Source organism: Schistocerca americana, chromosome 1 (assembly GCF_021461395.2).
Source record: "Schistocerca americana isolate TAMUIC-IGC-003095 chromosome 1, iqSchAmer2.1, whole genome shotgun sequence".
NCBI lineage: Eukaryota > Metazoa > Arthropoda > Insecta > Orthoptera > Acrididae > Schistocerca > Schistocerca americana.
In genome coordinates, this window is record NC_060119.1 from 547,338,812 (window position 1) to 547,358,017 (window position 19,206).

At 44.1% G+C, this 19,206-nt stretch overlaps 1 protein-coding gene across 1 annotated transcript in view; it reads right to left on the bottom strand.

The window, feature by feature from the left end:
* Nucleotides 1-14,979: 14,979 nt before the first annotated feature.
* The window catches only part of LOC124575455 (ionotropic receptor 21a), a 185,340-nt gene continuing 181,113 nt past the window's right edge, over nucleotides 14,980-19,206 (bottom strand). The window contains exon 10 of the mRNA XM_047131196.1: nucleotides 14,980-15,396. Coding sequence (XP_046987152.1) covers nucleotides 14,980-15,396 — 417 coding nt within the window. The remainder of the gene's footprint in view (nucleotides 15,397-19,206) is intronic.

Genomic DNA, 19,206 nt, shown 5'->3' on the forward strand with positions numbered 1-19,206 from the left:
CACGAAAATTGTGTTTCATTCAGTTGTAGTCAGACGGTCCATAAAGCAAAAATTATCAATGCACCGTAATATTACATGCAACTGAGGAAGACAGGACAACAAAAGTTGAAGATGTTAATGTATAAATGTTTGTGTATACGGTGGTGTAAGGACTTAAAGACGTACGTATAAAAACTGTACAGTGCCGGTATGTAGGTTCAGTCTGGAATCGCGCGACTCCTACGGTCGCAGGTTCGAATCCTGCCACGGGCATGGACGTGTGATGTCCTTAGGTTAGTTAGGTTTAAGTAGTTCTAAGTTCTAGGGGACTGATGACCTCAAATGTTAAGTCCCATAGTGCGCAGAGCCATTTTGAACCGGTATGTAGATACATATTGAATTTGTTTGTTATTTTGCTCTATGTCAAATCTGAAAGCATGCACTATATATTTTCTAATTGTATGTAAAAGATGCCCCGATTCACTACATTCGCACAGAAGCAGAGTTTCTACAGATTTCACTGGCTCTCACAGCACTGGATGTTTGATTTTTCCACCAGAGCAAAAAATACAAAGCGTTTCTTCCTTCCATTTCAGTGCTTTATAGTGCCTATATTTTTGATCCATCTTCTAAGACGACTAATTTACGATTACCGTAGTCAATTAATGATCAAATGCAATCCCTCCAATCGCCACAACGTTCCACATGTAAAGGTATGACGTCTCTCTGTATGTTGTACAGCGTTTAAATGGTGCCGTAATATAGCAAGTCACAAATTTTCAGCATCCACGGATGTCTCTGTAGCTCTTAACCGCCGCATGGCGTTCTGCATTCAAATTCACGGCGGATCTGCTATCGCTCCGAGTTTTATTGCCTTTGAGTGACAATTGTAACTCGAGCTCTCTCTGATCTAAGCGCTAAATCAGATTTATTTTTCAAGGCATATCGTAATACGATTCTCGGGCTTAACGTCGAATTTTATTGCTGTATCTTCAAAAAAACTCACCAGCTACGCCAGGTGGTGTAGCAGCTCACTATCTTAAACCACGTGCAGAATAACATCGGATTCGCTCTGTCACGGAATTAACACTAATAGCCACCAACCATCTCGCCAGCGTCGTCTGTTTTCCACTCACGTGTACCACATTTACAAGTTTTAATAATGCTCAAACAGATAATAGAACTTTATAAAGTAGCCTATGGTTCTCCTCATGGTTCAAGCCATCTCATACAAATTTCATCGAAATCCGTTCAGCGGCTTGGTCGTGAAAAACCTAACAGACAGAATTACTTTCGCATTTATAATATTGGCGTGGAAGTATGGATTAGCGTGGATTAAACACGCAGATGATTGTACGGGGTGCTCAAAAAGTCTCTCCGCAGTGCCGTGTGACTGTTAGCCGCGCATGCCGTATGCCGCAGTGTATATACCGAAATGAAACTCCGTGAAATACAAGTTATTAAATTATTGAATATTCATTTTTACCTATAAATTTTCACATTAAATGTTGAAAGTGTCCCGCCTGTTGTTGAATACACAATTTAATTCGTCTAATCATGTTTCCAAACACAAGCTGTAACATTTCTTCTGTAACAGAAGCAGTGAAAGTGGATATTGCAGTTTTCAATTCATCGATGGATTTTGGACGGTTTTTATAGACAGCTGCTTTCGCTGCACCCCAGAAGAAAAAGTCAGGTGGTGTTAGGTCAGGCGAACGTGGAGGCCCCAAGTTCCTGTGGAATTATGCGATCACCAAAAACATCAGCAAGCAGTGACACTGAAACGCGAGCTGTAAGCGTGGTTGCACCATCTTGTTGAGAATAACCGTTCAGTATTACACGTAACATAAGTTCTCCTATGAATGGGTACAGAATATCGCTGCAGTACCGTTGTGCGTTTATTGTTTAGTTGAAAAGCCCAGTCAGGCGAACAGTCATACGGCACGAGCGGCTAACAATCATACGGCACTGCGGAGAGACTTTTTGAACACCCCGCACAAGTATTGTATTCGTTACATTGAATCGTATTATGTAAAACATATGAAACAAAAAAAACGCATTTGCACAAATATGATAAAGTTCAAAAGTCAAAGAGTAAAAAGCTTTCTCAAAGAGTAATCATTTTTCCATATTTCGCGTTATATTCTTGCAGTCAGTAAATATATTGTACTACACATTTTCTAAAGTAATTTGTGTTTTGTCTCAGCGTTCAAGCCATGTCCATACCAAATTCCGTCAAAATCTGCACAGCAGTTTAATCGTGAAAGCGTAACAGGCAGAGTTACTTTCGCATTTATGATATAAGTATGGATTATGGTTACGTTTTTTTTCTTATATGTATGCAGCTGCGTGAAAATGACTACCCAACCAAAACGTCATTGTGCTTCTTTCAAGATGTTTATGTCGTCGTTATGGACGCTGTTGCAACTAAATTATCTGTGAAACTACCTTTAGGACAGTGAAAAATCATGTAATGTGCAATTGCCAAAACGTAAAACACAAGATAAAGACTAATGCAGCAACTCTTTCAAGAAGAAGAGCTAAGTGAGCGTGACTGTTTCAACAGCAAGTTGCTCGAGTGAATGGAACGAATTTATTTCCAAACAAGACGTCCAGCGCACACAGTCGACATTTGCTTTATTTTGCAGATCAGAATAAAGAATTTTAGTACCCTCATCCAGAGATGAAACAGTTTAATCAAACAAAACGATTGTATAGCGAACTAAATCACAGAAAAAAACGTATGAACCTTGATTACTGCCTGCCACATTGCGCAATCCCAGTTCTTGAAGTTCAAACAGGGAGTGCATTTGATTGCATAACCAAATCTGTAGCACAAGAGAACATGAACATCTAAAAGGAATGCTAGCCATTGGACTCAATTCACGACCTGAGTTACCTGATTTAATACAAACGAGTGGTTAGCTGTCAACTGTGTTTAGTAAGCTAAATGAATACGTACACTGAAGAGCCAAAGCTGGTACACCTGCCTAATATCGTGTAGGGCCCCCGCGAGCACGCAGAAGTGCCGCAACACGAAGTGGTATGGACTCAACTAACGTCTGAAGTGGTGCTGGAGGCAACTGACACCATGAATCCTGCAGGGCTGTCCATAAATACGTAAGAGTACGAGGGGATAGAGATCTCTTCTGGAGAGCACGTTGCAAGGCATCCCAGATACGCTCAGTAATGTTCCTGTCTGTGGAGCTTGTTGGCCAGCGGAAGTGTTTAAACTCAGAAGAGTTTACTTACACCAGTTTCTTCAGTGAATAATATTTTCAATCTGAAGACTAATTTACAAATGTGTGCACTTAAATGTATGTGTGATGTAGGTCAAATACTACTTCGCTGCATTTTTCAATCTCTTTAAATTATGTTGCCTAAAAAGTATGTGTACTAGAAGAACAATAATAAAGAAGTATAGTACTGATATCTTTGATGGCAAAATACGTCGCCGGTTTTGTAAAGCGCGCTGCCCTGTCTATAACACAATGAGGACGTGCTGATAACCAGCTAAACGCGCAGGTTGCCGAAGGTGGCGTCAAATCGAAAGACCTGCACCAGGCGAACGGTCTACCCGACGGGAGGCCCTAGCCACACGACATTTCCATACCAGCTAAACAGTTAGAGTAAATGCTCCAGAAACAACTACAGAAATTTTATGAGTGCAGATAATAAATTTCAAGTAAGTACTTGGAAACCTAATGCAAAGCTATGAACATGCTCCAAGTCCCATAGCATACAGTATTATCTATTGTATTATTGTGTATTTTACATAAGACCACTGAAGGTGGGCATTTGGCGTGATGTCTTTCATCAAGTGGTGCAGGTATTCTCAATGTAGTACATGTACAGAGTTAAACTGGGGTAAGAGGTCGAACACAGAGCAATTAGTCTACGACGAGCCACTGGGGACCAGAGTTCCCTTGCACCAAAACACTAAGAAAATTTCTCCGAACACCATCCTCAGTTTTGCTGGTGGAATCCCCGTTCGCTCTGTACCGGACTTTTATCAGTCTAAAATATTGTCTCACTCTGCCTACATGCACTCTGTTTCGTTGAAGCAGTAAGTGTGAGTTACCCATAACCGAGGCTGGCGGGCCTAAGGGAAATGCCTCAGCTGGTCTGGCCGGGCGCTAGCCTTGAACCTTCCAGGAACGCAGTGGCTAAACTGGTCTTCATCTCCGTCTGACGCGTGTCGGCAAAGACTCTCGGTTCGTGGAAGACGTGAGGTATTCCTGCTCACAGTGGCATGGCAGATACGTACCAGCTATGAATAACAAGTATTAACAATTAGTCCATCCTCATGTGTCTTCGTCTCAAGCCTAGTCGCTTCCTCACGTTGCGTTTCTCCATGAGTTTATTAGCACGCGCATAGCACACATCATTGAATGACTATATCATTGTAGTTGACACTCGTTTTCTATAATACACTGAGAGCTAAATTCTCGTTGCGTTGTGCGAGTATGTTACTATTCTTGGAATTACACATAAAGTTCAGTTACAAACTTCTATCTGTAGCTTTTGTTCCAGGCAAGGAGCTCTATTTCAAAACTTATCAGTGCATCATACACTGAGGCGCCATAGAAACTGGTATAGGCATGCGTATTCAAATACAGAGGTGTGTAACAGACAGAATACGACGCTGCGGTCGGCAAAGTATATATAAGACAAGTATCTCTCGCAGTTTAGTTACTGCTGCTAAAATGTCAGGTTATCAAGATTTAAGTGAGCTCGAACGTGGTGTTATAGCCGACGCACGTGCAATGGGACACAGTATCTCCGAGGAAGCGATGAAGTGGGGATTTTCCCGTACGACCATTTCACGAGTGTACCGTGAATATCAGGAATTCGATAAAACATCAAATCTCCGACACCGCCGTGGCCAGAAAAAGATCCTGCAAGATTGAAACCAACGACGAATGAAGAGAATCGTTCAGCGCGACAGAAGTGCAATCCTTACCGCAAATTGCTGCACATTTCAATGCTGGACCATCAACAAGTGTCAGCAAGCGAACCATTCAACGAAATAGCGTCGATATGGGCTTTCGGAGTCGAAGGCCCACTCGTGTATCCTTGATGACCACACGACACAAAGCTTTATGGCTCGCCTGGGCTCGTCAACACCGACATAGGACTGTTCATGACTGGAAACATGTTGCCTGGTCGGACGAGTCTCGTTTCATATTATATCGAGTGGACGGAGGTGTGCGGGTATGAAGACAACATAATGAATCCATGGACACTGCATGCCAGCATGGGGCCATTCAAGCCGGTGGAGGCTCTGTAACGGTGTGGGGCGTGTACAGTTGGAGTGATACGGGACCCCTGATACATCTAGATATGACTCTGACAGGTGACACGTACGTAAGCATCCTGACTGATCACCTGCATCCATTCATGTCCATTGTGCATTCAGACGGACTTGGGCAATTCCAGCAGGACAATGCGACACCCCGCACGTCCAGAATTGCTACAGAGTGGCTCCAGGAACTCTTATCTGAGTTTAAAAACTTCCGCTGGCCACCAGACTCCCCAGACATGAACATTGTTGAGCATATCTGGGACGCCTTGCAACGTGCTCTTCAGAAGAGGTCTCCACCCCCTCGTACTCTTACGGAGCTATGGACAGCCGTGCAGGATTCATGGTGTCAGTTCCCTCCAGCACTACTGCAGACTTTAGTCGAGTCCATGTGCCGTCGTGTTGCGGCACTCTGCGTGCTCGCGGGGGCCCCTACACGATATGAGGCAGATGTACCAGTTTCTTTGGCTCTTGAGCGTAGTAACAACTTATTTCTTTTACTTTAACGAAATATTTTCGCGACTATATAAATTCGTCTATAAGTGGTCAACATGCAGCCGTATTTAAGTTCCAGATATGTTAAATATTATATGGACTGACTCGTTCTACAGCGTTGTAATATTTGCTACAAATTGTAAATGGAGCTTTAACTAAACTGCACTTCCGACAACACTCGTATAATTCTGACATACTCTTATTATTGTCATTTTATTGTTTCTATCGTGTTAGAAAATTGCTCTGCGAGCATCAGCGGAAAGCAAATTCGTTGCGATTGGTATATGATAATATTTGTTTTGTTACTGACAGGTCACGTCTGACATCGCACTACATGCCAAATCTTTCAAAAGTTCTGCACGGTGTCTCCTTTAACAACGACACTAATTTTTCCAGTCCCTCCTCAAGCCATGCAGCCAGCTTTTGGGTTAACCCGTAAAACATTCATAACGTGCTTCTTGCCAGTAAAGTAATTATTTGCCGGCACGGTAGCTCAGCGTGTTCTGTCAGAGAACTGGTTGGCCTCAGTAGTAAAAAAACTGAGTGGAAGGATCAACAAACGAACTTTAACGGATGTTATGTAACGACAACAACGACCAAACACAACGATCAAAAAAGAAAAAAAAGGTGGTAGAGCACTTGTCCGCAAAAGCCAAAGGTGCCGAGTTCGAGTCTCGGTCCGGCGCATAGTTCTCATCTGCCAGGAAGTTTCATAACAGTGCACACTCCGCTGCAGAGTGAAAATCTCATGCTAGTACTTAATCATTTCCAACACACACACACACACACACACACACACACACATATATATATATATATATATATATATATATATATATGTCGGAAATGATTAAGTACTGTTATGAAACTTCCTGGCAGATGAGAACTATGCGCCGGACCGAGACTCGAACTCGGCACCTTTGGCTTTTGCGGACAAGTGCTCTACCACCTTTTTTTTCTTTTTTGATCGTTGTGTTTGGTCGTTGTTGACGTCACATAACATCCGTTTAAGTTCGTTTGTTGATCCTTCCACTCAGTTTTTTTACTACTGAGGCCAACCAGTTCTCTGACAGAACACGCTGAGCTACCGTGCCGGCAAATAATTACTTTACTGGCAAGAAGCACGTTATGAATATATATATATATATATATATATATATATATGAGACCATTTCTTTCTGTGTCGTTTGGTCCGATAACACATTTACACATTCAGAGGAGAAACTTGGCGACTGAATTTCCGTGCAAAGATTCGCCGGAGTGCAAAACGCCTATGTTCCAAAGCCGGCCGGAGTGGCCGAGCGGTTAAAGGCGCTACAGTCTGGAGCCGCACGACCGCTACGGTCGCAGGTTCGAATCCTGCCTCGGGCATGGATGTGTGTGATGTCCTTAGGTTAGTTAGGTTTAAGTAGTTCTAAGTTCTAGGGGACTTATGACCACAGCAGTTGAGTCCCATAGTGCTCAGAGCCATTTGAACCATTTTTCTATGTTCCAATAACAGCCACCCCAAATCGCTTATTACATCAGTGGCACTTTCGTCCCTATTTCTCGATAAAACAAAACGAGCTGTCTTTCATTGGACTATCGCGAAGTTGTCCATCAGTCTTATAGGGCAAGGATTCCATACCGCACAGCAGTACTCTAGCGGAGAACGAACAAGCGTAGTGAAAGCAATCCCTTTATTAGAAGTGTTGGATGTTCTAAGTGTTCTGCTGATAATACGCAGTCTTTGGTTTACCTTCCCCACAACATTATCTATATGTTGTTGTTGTTGTGGTCTTCAGTCCTGAGACTGGTTTGATGCAGCTCTCCATGCTACTCTATCCTGTGCAAGCTTTTTCATCTCCCAGTACCTACTGCAACCTACATCCTTCTGAATCTGCTTAGTGTATTCATCTCTTGGTCTCCCTCTACGATTTTTACCCTCCACGCTGCCCTCCAATACTAAATTGGTGATCCCTTGATGCCTCAGAACATGTCCCACCAACCGATCCCTTCTTCTGGTCAAGTTGTGCCACAAACTTCTCTTCTCCCCAATCCTATTCAATACTTCCTCATTAGTTATGTGATCTACCCATCTAATCTTCAGCATTCTTCTGTAGCACCACATTTCTAAAGCTTCTATTCTCTTCTTGTCCAAACTATTTATCGTCCATGTTTCACTTCCATACATGGCTACACTCCATACGAATACTTTCAGAAATGACTTCCTGACACTTAAATCAATACTGGATGTTAACAAATTTCTCTTCTTCAGAAACTCTTTCCTTGCCATTGCCAGCCTACATTTTATATCCTCTCTACTTCGAGCATCATCAGTTATTTTGCTCCCCAAATAGCAAAACTCCTTTACTACTTTAAGTGCCTCATTTCCTAATCTAATTCCCTCAGCATCACCCGACTTAATTAGACTACATTCCATTATCCTTGTTTTGCTTTTGTTGATGTTCATCTTGTATCCTCCTTTCAAGACACTGTCCATTCCATTCAACTGCTCTTCCAAGTCCTTTGCTGTCTCTGACAGAATTACAATGTCATCGGCGAACCTCAAAGTTTTTATTTCTTCTCCATGAATTTTAATACCTACTCCGAATTTTTCTTTTGTTTCCTTTACTGCTTGCTCAATATACAGATTGAACAACATCGGGGAGAGGCTACAACCCTGTCTTACTCCCTTCCCAACCACTGCTTCCCTTTCATGTCCCTCGACTCTTATAACTGCCATCTGGTTTCCGTACAAATTGTAAATAGCCTTTCGCTCCCTGTATTTTACCCCTGCCACCTTTAGAATTTGAAAGAGAGTATTCCAGTCAACATTGTCAAAAGCTTTCTCTAAGTCTACAAATGCTATAAACGTAGGTTTGCCTTTCCTTAATCTTTCTTCTAAGATAAGTCGTAAGGTCAGTATTGCCTCACGTGTTCCAGTGTTTTTACGGAATCCAAACTGATCTTCCCCGAGGTTGGCTTCTACTAGTTTTTCCATTCGTCTGTAAAGAATTCGTGTTAGTATTTTGCAGCTGTGACTTATTAAGCTGATAGTTCGGTAATTTTCACATCTGTCAACACCTGCTTTCTTTGGGATTGGAATTATTATATTCTTCTTGAAGTCTGAGGGTATTTCGCCTGTTTCATACATCTTGCTCACCAGATGGTAGAGTTTTGTCAGGACTGGCTCTCCCACGGCCGTCAGTATTTCCAATGGAATATTGTCTACTCCGGGGGCCTTGTTTCGACTCAGGTCTTTCAGTGCTCTGTCAAACTCTTCACGCAGTATCATATCTCCCATTTCATCTTCATCTACATCCTGTTCCAGTTCCATAATATTGTCCTCAAGTACATCGCCCTTGTATAGACCCTCTATATACTCCTTCCACCTTTCTGCTTTCCCTTCTTTGCTTAGAACTGGGTTTCCATCTGAGCTCTTGATATTCATACAAGTCGTTCTCTTATCTCCAAAGGTCTCTTTAATTTTCCTGTAGGCGGTATCTATCTTACCCCTAGTGAGATAGGCCTCTACATCCTTACATTTGTCCTCTAGCCATCCCTGCTTAGCCATTTTGCACTTCCTGTCGATCTCATTTTTGAGACGTTTGTATTCCTTTTTGCCTGTTTCACTTACTGCATTTTATATTTTCTCCTTTCATCAATTAAATTCAATATTTCTTCTGTTACCCAAGGATTTCTACTAGCCCTCGTCTTTTTACCTACTTGATCCTCTGCTGCCTTCACTATTTCATCCCTCAAAGCTACCCATTCTTCTTCTACTGTATTTATTTCCCCCATTCCTGTCAATTGCTCCCTTATGCTCTCCCTGAATCTCTGTACAACCTCTGGTTCTTTTAGTTTATCCAGGTCCCATCTCCTTAAATTCCTACCTTTTTGCAGTTTCTTCAGTTTTAATCTACAGGTCATAACCAATAGATTGTGGTCAGAGTCCACATCTGCCCCATTATCTATATGATATGTCTAATTTATGTTGTTCGTAATTGTAATTCTTAGGCATTTAGTTGAACTGACAGCCTTTATATTTGTGTGGTTTATCATATAATTGAAATTTGACGAATTTCTTTTCGTACTTACGTGGATGGCCTTACGCTTTTCCTTATTCAGATACAGTTACCTCTTTTAGCATAATACAGATACCGTGTCCAAGTCATTTTGTAATTGGTTTTGATCTTTTGATGGCTCTACTTGACAGTAAATGACAGAATCGTCTGTAAATAATCTAAAATGGCTGTTCAGATTGTCTCGTAAATCGGTTATATAGACGGCCCATAACATTTCCCTGGGTCATCAGACAGATCCTCTCCCTCGTAGAGGCCTTCAGTGCTTACTTTTTCCTCTGCCCTTAGCAGTAAAATTTCCCTTACAAGCTTGATGTTGACGCCTTTACTTTTAAATTTAACGAAGGCTGATTTGATTTTCCTGTGTGCTGAATCAGTTCCTCCGATCACCATTTTGCCTTAGATTCGTGTACTTCCTATCTATTTTATATGTAAGTGTCTCGTATAGTTGTATTCTTTTTTTCATGAGGGTTTTTGTACTGCCTTCTTTCACCTATGAATTTAAGTGTTTGTTCTGCTACTCAAGGTTATCTTACTTGTACCTATATTTGTGTGTCCAGCTTCTGTAATTTCCCTTTTGAGAGATGTCCCGTCCTCTTCAACTGAATTCTCATGTGTAGTGTCCATTATCGGAGTATCTACAGCCTTGGAGAACTTCAAACGCACTTCATTATTACTCAGTATCACAGTACCTTCGTTCCACATTGTTTCTTCCAGACGATTCTTGTAAGCTTCAGAACACTCTTCGTCATTAATTAAGTGCATGTATGTGCTGCGACATTAATATCTTTATTTTTAGCAGACGCCCCGATAACTAACATAATCAGTAAGATATTGTGAAAATAATAACTACGAGTGCTTAAATGAAATTTATTTTATGCTAAATGTGAAAATCAATTATGTCTCCGTTTTGACATATTAAAAAAATGGTTTAAAACTCATTTATAACTTTAATTAGAACAATACACTATAAATAACCTCGAGTAGAGTCTACATAAGATGTTTTAATAATTTATTTAATATGCACTTGTGAATCTGTATTTGCTCTAGAGAGCATAGAACGTGTTTGCATTATTGCTCTTATTTAGTATCACACCATAATTTATGTTTGTGACCATAATTTTATCTTAATACTCTTCCACTGGTCTGTGTTTCCATGATATGACATATAGTAAATAAGTTATTACTAAATTATTCACAGAAACAATATTTGGAAGAAAACACTACACATATAATAATGTTTAACAATGTTCTATAAGTACACTGAAACTCGTTTGTGGGAATAAATAAATAACAAAAGTATTTTGCATCAAGGCGGACCCACGATCCCATATTATATTCTGATAGCGCCTCTACCGTTGTGTGTCCGCAGTTCCTGGTCTCGCGGTCGCGTTCTCGCTTCCCAAGCACGGGGTCCCGGGGTCGATTCCCGGCGGAGTCAGGGATTTTCACCTGCCTCGAGATGACTAGGTGTTTGTGTTGTCCTCATCATTTCATCATCATTCGTGCAAGTGGAGAAAGTGGACTGAGCAGAGGTTGGGAATTTGCACGGGCGCTGATAACCGTGTAATTGAGTGCCCCACAATTCAAACAGCATCATCATCATCTACAGTTGTGCTACCCCGCGCGGCTGAGACGAATAGGAAATCATTCTAGCGTCGATGCGGGCCACAAATGGGGAAATCCACAGACATAAGCGACTTTTACAAAACTCGCTGGGAACGAGCATTTCGGCAAAGGCGAAGCTGATCTACTGTTCGCATGCTATTGTCGTGAGCGTCAATGGAAAGTGGTTGAAGGACGGTGAAACCTTGTGCAAACGACTAGGTATTTCACGTTGTCATAGAACGTGGAGGTTTAAGGCTCGCCCGCTCTTTCAAGCAGGATAGACGGCGACCTGTAGCAGATCTGGCAACAGAGTAGAAAGTTGTTGCCGGCGCAAGTGTTCCGAAGTACACCGCTCAGTGCACATTGCTGAACATGGGGCTCTGGAGTACACGAACCTTACCTGTTCCCAGCTGCGCGGTCTAAAGCGTCTTGTCACGCCCCGCGCGGCTCCCCCCGTCGGAGGTTCGAGTCCTCCCTCGGGCATGGGTGTGTGTGTCGTCCTTAGCGTAAGTTAATTTAAGTTAGATTCAGTAGTACGTAAGCTTAGCGACCGATAGTCTCAGCAGTTTGATCCCACAAGACCTTACCACAAATATCCAATTTTCTTGCTCCCATGTCATCAATATTGGGTGGCGGATCAATGGGAATGTCACTTGGTCGGATGAATCACGTTTATCGTGTCTGAATACGCTGTCATTGAAGCGAAACATGCTCCGTGTGACGGCAAAGTCTAGGCAGAGCAGCATTGTGCTATGGAGAACATTCACCTGGAATTACATATGACCTGTGGAAGTGATCGAAGGCACAGTGACAGCTATGGATTAAGTGAACATTGTTGCGGACCACCTGCATCCCTTCATACCTGATGTCTTCCCTGATGCCGACGGCATCTTCCAGCAAGATAACACTAGCCCAGAATTTTGCTACAGAGGGGCATGATACTAAAGTAACTGATGAACCTGATGAAACACACCTATGACAATATCGGAAACCACAAACCACTAGCCCGCAATTTACGGGAATTTCACGACCTGCCTGGAGCCACATATCTCCAGGAACCTATCGGTAGAATCCATATCACGCAGAATAGCTACTACACAGGGTGCAGGAAAATTGTGTCACAAACTTTTAACCCTGGATAGCTGATGCTAGTAGGAACCGAAATTACTAATGTTGTGTAGGTCGACAGCGCACCATTTTTAAACTACGGAAATTTGGCGGCACGCGCCGTGTTGCCGTTCGTCGATTGACGGGCAGCGCCAAGGTTGTCGGTTCACACACACAAACGTCCCTCGCCCCGTCACTGCCCCAATGTGATTCACACACGTGTCGGATAGGTCTTGCTGTTTGTCTCCACCTCACGTTAGAGGCAGTCACACGCAAGCTTCGCTTCGGAGCACACACACGTCACCGGCAATTTAGTCATACAGTAAGCATGGTGGCACAGTATTCGTTTGAAGAACAACGAGATATGGTTTTTGTTTATGGACTAGCCGACGGTAATGCGTATGAAGCCTGATGCCACCCACAACCGCAAACGTTTACAGCAATAAAAAAAAAGCGTATGGCATTGTTGGCTGGGAGGCCCCATGCGGGGAAGGCGCCGTGTGCAAATCTTATTTTAGTCGACGCCACATTCGGCGACTTGGGCGCTGGTAATGAGGATGAAATGATGAAGAGGACAAGACAACACCCAGTCCCCAAACGGAGAATTCACCGGCGACTTGGCGAAACAGGTTTGTTAGCGGGATATCATGGTGATGCTGGCCGGCCGCGGTGGTCTAGTGGTTCCAGGCGCGCAGTCCGGAACCGCGGGACTGCTACGGTGGCAGGTTCGAATCCTGCCTCGGGCATGGATGTGTGTGATGTCCTTAGGTTAGTTAGGTTTAAGTAGTTCTAAGTTCTAGGGGACTGATGACCACAGATGTTAAGTCCCATAGTGCTCAGAGCCATTTGAACCATTTTTTGGTGATGCTGGAAGACCTCGAACACGATGGGATGGTGCATTTGAAGAGACTGTGTTCAAGCGCTTCGAGGAGGCACCTACAACAAGTACTCGAGTGGTCGGACACAACGTGGGGGGTCACTCATCAGTTAGTCTGTAGTCTGAGAAGTTTCGAGGGATGACGGCCAGCATCCATTTAGTGTCCACCCTGTCCAAGACCTAAATCCTGTGGCGGACTACGAAGACAGGCTTGAGTTCTGCCAGTGGTTTCTGCGACGTGTTGCACGAGATTCCGACTTTCGCACTCGAAACGTTCATTACTGGGAAAAGAGAAATCCTCACGTCACGTACGTCCACGGATGCCGGGAACGATTTCTCTCAACATTTACGCAGGCATTGCGGGAGACAACCTGATTGGGCCGGTCCGTCTACCTCCTCGACTTACTGGGGCAAATTACCTTCACTTTTTGCAAGAAACTCTACCTGGTGTGATGGAAGATGTTCCCCTGGACATACAGCTACGCATTTGGTTGCAGCATGATGGGGCGCCCGCACATAACAGTCGTGCTATGAGCGGAGGTTTGAATGAACACTTCGACGGCTTCGACGGCCGGGTAGTTGGCAGAGGTGCTCGTAGGACACGGCCCCTGTGATCACCAGACCTCGCGCCACCGGACTTTTTCCTGTGGGGATTCTTCTACGTTCTAGTTCACCCACCCAGATGCCAATCACCTTGCAGCGTAGAGGAATTAATGGATCGCTTTCAACGTGCCCAATCACATCAGAGCAATGCCAGGAACCTTTGAAAGAGTTCGGAAAAACACCGTTCGACGTCACCAAGTTTGTGTTGCGTCAGAGGGTCACCAGTTCGAGCACCTGCTTTAAGTAAACAATGTCCTAGCTAAAAGGGCCGACACAATTTGTAAAAGACTTTCTGCACGCGAACTAACAGCTGTAGATGGGTTTGTTCCCGGTACGTCTTATCATGAATCTACAACGGATGTGTCGGGACCCCAGCGGATTTGCCCACAGGTCTCCCCAGAGTGGAAGGCTGGCGCGCTGCCACTGAGCAGTCGGGCCGCCTTGGATAAATCGGGATCTCCAGCAGGCAAAGCATTCGCGGTCAAGCGTTGTCCAGAGCATCCGGCAACAGGGCAACCTCGTAGCCAATCGGAGCGCGTGGCGCCAAGTTTCTGTAGTTTAAAAACTGTGCGTTGTCGACCTACATTACATTAGTAATTTTGGTTCCTACTGGCATCAGCTATCCAGGGTCAAAATTTCGTGACACAGTTTTTCTCCATCTTGTATAGCATTCCAAAAGTGGACTAAGGTCGTATTAAAAATGTGATCATTACTTGAAGGCTCATCAGCGTATGGTTGTTTATGTCACCTTTAGACGAATGGTGCTTTGGACGCTTGACTGTGGGTTGTTTCTGAGCATGTATTCACCTGGGAATTGTCAGGTCGTGATGCCGCCTCTGAAGTTGTGGTGCCTTGGACATATGACTGCAGTGTGTTTTAGAGTATATTCATGGCTGAGATTTGGATGCTGTTATCTGCGTGCTGTTGGTGCCTTAGACAATGGGCTACAGTCCACTTCTGGGCACCTGGTCTACTGAGGACTGGCTGCTGGTGGAGCGGGGACGGCAGAGGTCCGGATACGCGGACCGGGAGCCCATGGCAATTCTCAGCGGGTGCCCCGGACGCTGCAGCTCGGGAGCGCGCCTCCTGGACGCCAAGTAGGGTGAGGCGTCGGCCGCAGAAAGGCTCCTGGCGGGCTGGGGGCTGGTCACCGTCACCGTGGGGCAGCGTGGGCGGGGGCGCCGTGTGCTGGCGTGTCTGTCGAGGAGCCGGTGGCAGCACGCGTGGAGGCCCTCCAGCACCAGCGCGAACACGCCCATTGCGAAGCCCGCACCCAGCAGCAGAAACGTCCCCTGCACGTCGTCCAGCGACAGCTTGTGTTCCGCATCCCTGCGGCTCTTCAGTATAGCGCCGGTCACCGCCTGCAAAGGTGCAATTTCTCCATAGGAACACGACGTATCTTAAATTTTCTTGTTGTAAGTGCAGTATTTAAATAAGAAAACCCTGCAGTTCTATTCTAATTGCTAACCACTATCTAGACTGTTGAGTCACGTTGCTATGGCTACTTGCTCGTGGCTATAGTCACTAAACAGTCTGCAGTACACGTAGTGACTGAAGCGTCTGTCACATCGGAATGTGCCTCTGCAAAGAGAGAGCGACCGGAATTATCTAGAGGAACAGTTGTTCTAGACACCATCCACATTGTATTTCCAAGACTTTTTGGCCACTGTCATTCAAGACGAAAATCATCTGATATTCCAAGGTGACTGAACACCCGGACAGACCAGAAGAGTGATTTCCGTACGACTGGACGTTCAATCAAATACTTGGTAGGGCGAAGTACCAGTGTGATGAAGGGTCTTTTCGATGAGTATCCAGGCACTTTGTATGTACTAGAGAACTAGTACTGAGTGAGTGTGGGAGACAATACTACATATTGGAAAGTGGTTCAGCTGCGCACCATATGTGAAGAAATGTTTGGGGTTTTCATTTGACTGGTCGTCGTATATTTTCTGGAAGTCGCACGTGCACTACGTTTCTAGGCAAGAAATGGTGGCGATTGTGTGCGCAAAAGTACTACAACTTTCGTTAAATTTGTCTGCAGCGAATGAACGCATTCGTCTGTCGTTGTTTTGCTCAGCAATGCTAAACTTCAAATATCTTGAACGCTTCGTGCTCCGGAGCTTTAAGGTATTTACCAAGGGGCGTTCTCTAAACACCGTGAGCTACACTTGAAATGTTAATTTGCCAAACCGGTACCTGGGTGTGTAGCCCATCGTCGGTGGTATACTACGTACCTCTGTGTCAATGGCAACAGAGCAACTGTCGTCTAGCGGTAGCCGCAACGGTAACTCAGCGCGTTCTGACAGAGGGCTGGTTGCCCTCCGTAATCAGAAAAAATAAAGAGTGAAGTAGTCAAGGATGAACTTGAAGATGTATCATATAACATCCGCCCAGACCAAATGGCGAGAATAATGACGAAGAATTGAGAGAAAAAAAATAAAAAAAAAGTAGTAAACGTGGCTGACTCCCGTAGTGAAGCACCGGGTTCGAGTCCCGATCGGGTCGGAGATTCAAAAAGAATGGGTAGCATCTTTGATTAGCAATCAAAACGTCCTGGGTCCCCGGTTAAATCTATCCAAAATCATCAGTCTTATGCCCGACCGAGCGAGGTGGCCCAGTGGGTAGACACTGGACTTGCATTCGGGAGGACGACGGTTCAATCCCGCGTCCGGCCATCCTGATTTAGGTTTTCCGTGATTTCCCTAAATCGCTCCAGGCAAATGCCGGGATGGTTCCTTTCAAAGGGCACGGCCGACTTCCTTCCCCGTCCTTCCCTAATCCGATGAGACCGATGACCTCGCTGTCTGGTCTCTTTCCCCAAAAACAACCGAACCCCAACAACAACAACAATCTTATGCCCGAAGACTTACGGCATAAGAAGTCACCCTCGTTCTGCCAACAGCTTTTTCAAAGAGGGCGAAGAAGCGGACGGAGGTTCAGGACACTCTCGTGCCCTTGGCGAGAAAACCGCCTCTAAAAGGTGGAAGAATAACCAAGGATCACTGGCATGGGGAAGGTGAGGCAATAGAAACCAGTGAATCAAAAAAACATAATGTGTTTCCACAGAACATGTGGCCCGTAATTGAAAAGTGCCATCATGATCTCTGCATTGGTAAAAGATTCCAGCCTAGTCCCCCATTCGGATTTCCGGGAGGCGACTGACAAGATGAAGGTGACCATAAGGAAATGGAGGAAAAGACTGAATAGCCACAGACAGGATAACGTTCTAAGTGCCGGGGAGCAGAATGTCAGAAGTTTAAACACGCAGGGAAGCTATAAAATCTAAAAAGGGAAATACTACTCCATACTCAAGATATAATGGGGTCAGGGGGGAGTGAAATGGAAAGAAGACAGGGATTTCTTGTCAGAGGAGTATACGGTAATATCAACAGCAGCAGAAAATGGTATAACGGGATTAGGATTCTCTATGAATAGGCAGTTAGATCAGAGATTAAGTTACTGTGAACACTACAGTGATGGAGTTGTTCCCATCAGAATCGATAGCAAACCAACGCCGATAATAATAGTTCAGGTATATATTCCGAAGTCGTAAGCAGAATATGAACGGAAAGAAAAGGTATATATGGACATTGAATGGGTAATTCAATATGTAAATGGAGATAAAAATCGAATAGTCATGGCAGTTTCGAATGCGGTTGTAGTGTAAGGACTAGAAGAAAGGATTTCGGCAGAATATGGGCATGGTAGTAAGAATGAGAGAGGAGAAAACCTAACTGAATTCTGCAATAAATTTTAGCTAATAATTGCGAATACTCTGTTCAATATTCACAAAAGGAGGTATTCTTGGGAAAGGCCGGAAGGTACGGGAATATTCCAGTTAGATTACGTCATGATCAGGCAGAGTTTCGGAAAGTAGATACTGGATTGTAAGACGTACCCAGGAGCAGATATAGAGCGAGATCACAACTGACTAATGACGAGACGTCAGCTGAAATTTAAGGACTAGCAAAGAAGTGGGGTACGGCATTACTTAGGAATGAAGAGATGTGCTACAAGTTTTCTGAGGCTATAGATACTGCGGCAATGACTAACTCAGTAGGCAGTTCATTTGAAGAGGAATGGACTTCCGTAAAAAGGGAAATAACAAAATGGTTCAAATGGCTCTGAGCACTATGGGACTTAACATCTGAGGTCATAAGTCCCCTAGAACTTAGAACTACTTAAACCCAACTAACCTAAGGACATCACATACATCCATGTCCGAGGCAGGATTCGAACCTGCGACCGTAGCGATCGCGCGGTTCCAGACTGAAGCTCCTAGAACCGCTCGGGCACTCCGGCCGGCGGGAAATAACAGAGGCTGGAAAGAAAAACATAGTACAAGGAAAGTAGGTGGGAGCAAACCATGGGTAACAGAATAAATACATCATTTTATAGGTGACAGAAGGAAGTACAAAAATGATCAGTAAAATTTAGGAATACAGAAAAACAAGTCACTTAGGAATGAAATCAGTAGGAAGCGCAAATAAGCTAAGGCGAAATAGCAACTAGAAAAATGCGAAGAAATCGAAAACGAAATGATTGTCGGAAGGATTAACTCGGCATATAGAAAAGTGAAAACAACCTTCGGTAAAATTAAAAACAAGGGCAGTTATATTAAGAGTGCAATGGGGGTTCTGCCGTTAAAAGCAGAGAGAGAGAGAGAGAGGATATGTGGAAAGAGTACAGTGGAATCCTCTATGAGGCCTGGCCACCAAGAGCTGTTGGTAGCGATTTGATTCACGAATCCAGTTATATGGCTCCTTTCGTGTATAGCGATTTTACGACTATGACGTGTGGGGTCTGAAGATGGCATCAATGTAATGACGAAACTGGTAGCACATAAGAAGTTCATAAAATAAATGTATACAGCACATACGGCTGTTGGTGAATTATTGCATCAAGAAAGAATGGTGTCTGTTCTTTGGTACGTGTGCGTGAGTGTGTGTGTGTGTGTGCATGTGTGTGTGTGTGTGTGTGTGTGTGTGTGTGTGTGTGTGCGTTTGTGTGTACAGTATCAATAAGATTAGCTACGCTTCGTTATATCGGGACATATCGGTAACCGTCATGTAGACTCTCTTTTGTTTACGAATACCAGCAATCTCAGTGATCTAGTAGCATAGCGACGTCTTGCATTGTGTTGCTTATTTGTAATAGTGAATATGAGC